This window comes from Triticum dicoccoides, chromosome 3B, assembly GCF_002162155.2.
Source record: "Triticum dicoccoides isolate Atlit2015 ecotype Zavitan chromosome 3B, WEW_v2.0, whole genome shotgun sequence".
In the NCBI taxonomy this organism is placed as follows: domain Eukaryota; kingdom Viridiplantae; phylum Streptophyta; class Magnoliopsida; order Poales; family Poaceae; genus Triticum; species Triticum dicoccoides.
The window spans coordinates 99,032,265-99,034,580 of record NC_041385.1 but is presented as its reverse complement, the minus strand read 5'-3'; the positions used below and the strand labels follow the sequence as shown (position 1 = coordinate 99,034,580).

At 42.9% G+C, this 2,316-nt stretch overlaps 1 protein-coding gene across 1 annotated transcript in view; it reads left to right on the top strand.

Moving 5' to 3' along the window:
- The first annotated feature begins 362 nt into the window (after positions 1–362).
- Positions 363–2,316, top strand: part of LOC119275004 (receptor-like protein 35) — a 4,821-nt gene continuing 2,867 nt past the window's right edge. The window contains exon 1 of the mRNA XM_037555784.1: positions 363–1,718. Coding sequence (XP_037411681.1) covers positions 401–1,718 — 1,318 coding nt within the window. The 5' untranslated portion in view covers positions 363–400. The remainder of the gene's footprint in view (positions 1,719–2,316) is intronic.

Genomic DNA, 2,316 nt, shown 5'->3' with positions numbered 1-2,316 from the left:
CTCTCCTGCTGTAGATTCTTGCCACTGGAGACACGTTGCACACTACAGTACAGTGACAACAATAACTACAGTAGCTTGCAACGGGCCTACATGCAAGTAGACCTTAACTCATGAAAGGTAACAAACCGTTCCGTAACCTTTGAATCAGTCAGCAACCAGTCGTGTGCACATCAACAGCACTGCCGTATTGCACAGGAAATAACATTGGCCACATGATGGCTCTACACATGCTTTCGTCTTGGACAAACAACAGTGGCATTTAACATAAACTTGTACTGCTAGCTAGGAACGAGCAAAATGCACTGCTGAAATTCCCACTTGTATTGTTCTACCCTGTATTATATATTGCCTCTGAGAACTAGCTTGAAGTTGTAAAGCCTGACAAGCAAGCAGTAGAAAGATGAGCTCCAGGCACCCACAGCTTCACCTCATCCTGCTACTGCTTGCATACTACTGCTCCACCCACACCGCTGCCAGTGGTGGCAATGGAACCACAATCCAGTGCCTCCCTGATCAGGCTTCATCTCTACTCCAGATGAAGCGCTCCTTCTTCCACAACCCCAACCTCTCGTCATGGCAGCATGGCACAGACTGTTGCCACTGGGAGGGTGTTGGCTGCGACAGGGCCTCTGGTCAGGTGATCACTTTGGACCTCAGTGATCGTAACCTGCGGAGCACCAGTGGTCTCAGCCCAGCACTATTCAACCTCACCTCCCTCACAAATCTCAGCCTCTCTGGTAACGACTTTGGCCTGACCAGCCTTCCTAGTTTTGGGTTTGAGCGGCTGATCGAGCTCGTCAGTCTCAATTTGTCTGATGCGTGTTTTGCTGGTCAGATAGCCATTGGAATTTCCCACCTCAAGAATTTGCGTTCGCTTGATCTTTCCTATAATACTGATTTGTATCTTCAAGACCCAAGTTTCCAAACCCTCGTAGCAAACCTGAGCAATCTGAGAGAGCTTTATCTTGATAGAGTGAGCATCTTAAGTGGCGAAGCAAATTGGTCCGTTGCTTTAGCAGACTCTGTTCCGCTACTACAGAATATTAGTTTGTCTACGTGTGAACTAGGTAGTCCGATCCACCATTCATTCTCCCAACTCCGTTTTCTAACAACGATCAACCTCGCAGATAATGAAATTTCTGGTCAGGTTCCTCGGTTCTTTGCAGAATTCTCTTTCTTAAGAGGCCTTGCACTTGGGGATAATAATTTTGAAGGGCAATTTCCCACAAAGATTTTCCAGCTAGAAAATCTGAGTCGTCTTGATGTGTCTTACAATTTCGGTCTTACTGTGCACCTACCAGATTTCTCATCAGGAAATAATTTGGAATATTTAGATCTGAGGGCTACAAAAATTTCGGGTGCCATACCAGACTCGTTTGTCCATCTCAAGTCGTTGAAATTCTTGGGGCTTAGCAGCATTGAATCTCCCAAGCAATACACTACTTCCATAGCAAACCTTACGTCCCTAAATGCATTGTGGCTTTCTGGGTCAGGAATAGAGAAGCCAATGCTCTCTTGGATTGCCAGACTTAAGAACTTGACAGATTTGAAGCTGGAAGGCTTTGATTTCTCTGGGCTGATTCCCTGGTGGATCAAAAACTGTACGAATCTGATGAGCTTAGAGCTCAGTGCTTGCAGTTTATCTGGGGAAATACCTACTTGGATTGGGAACTTGACCAAGCTTTCATATTTGGACTTATCAAATAATATGTTGAGCGGTAGGACAACGCCCTTACCCTGGCATATCACATCATTATTACATTGTTTTTGGGGTATCTAGTGTTATTTGACTACTATTTTTTATCTGCATGCCAGGCAAAGTTCCAAATTTTGGTCAAATGAAGTTGACCAAGCTTTCATATTTGGACTTAACAGATAATATGCTGAGTGGTAAGACAACCCCCTTACCTGGCATATCACATCATTATTATGTTATTTTTGGGGTATCTAGTGTTATTTGATTACTGTTTTTTATCTGCATGCTAGGAAAAATTCCAAGTCTTGATCAAATGAAGTTGACCAAGCTATCATATTTGCTCTTATCAGATAACTTGTTGAGCGGTAAGAAAACCCCCTTACCTGGCATATCACACCATTATTACATTATTTTTGGGGTATCTACTGTTATTTGATTACTGTTTTTTATCTGCATGCCAGGCAAAATTCCAAATCTTGGTCAAATGAAGTTGACCAAGCTTTCATATTTGGACTTATCAAATAATTTTTTGAGTGGTAAGACAACCCCCCTACCTGGCATATCACATCATTATTGCCTTATTTTTGGGGTATCTAGTGTTATTTGATTATTGTTTTTTA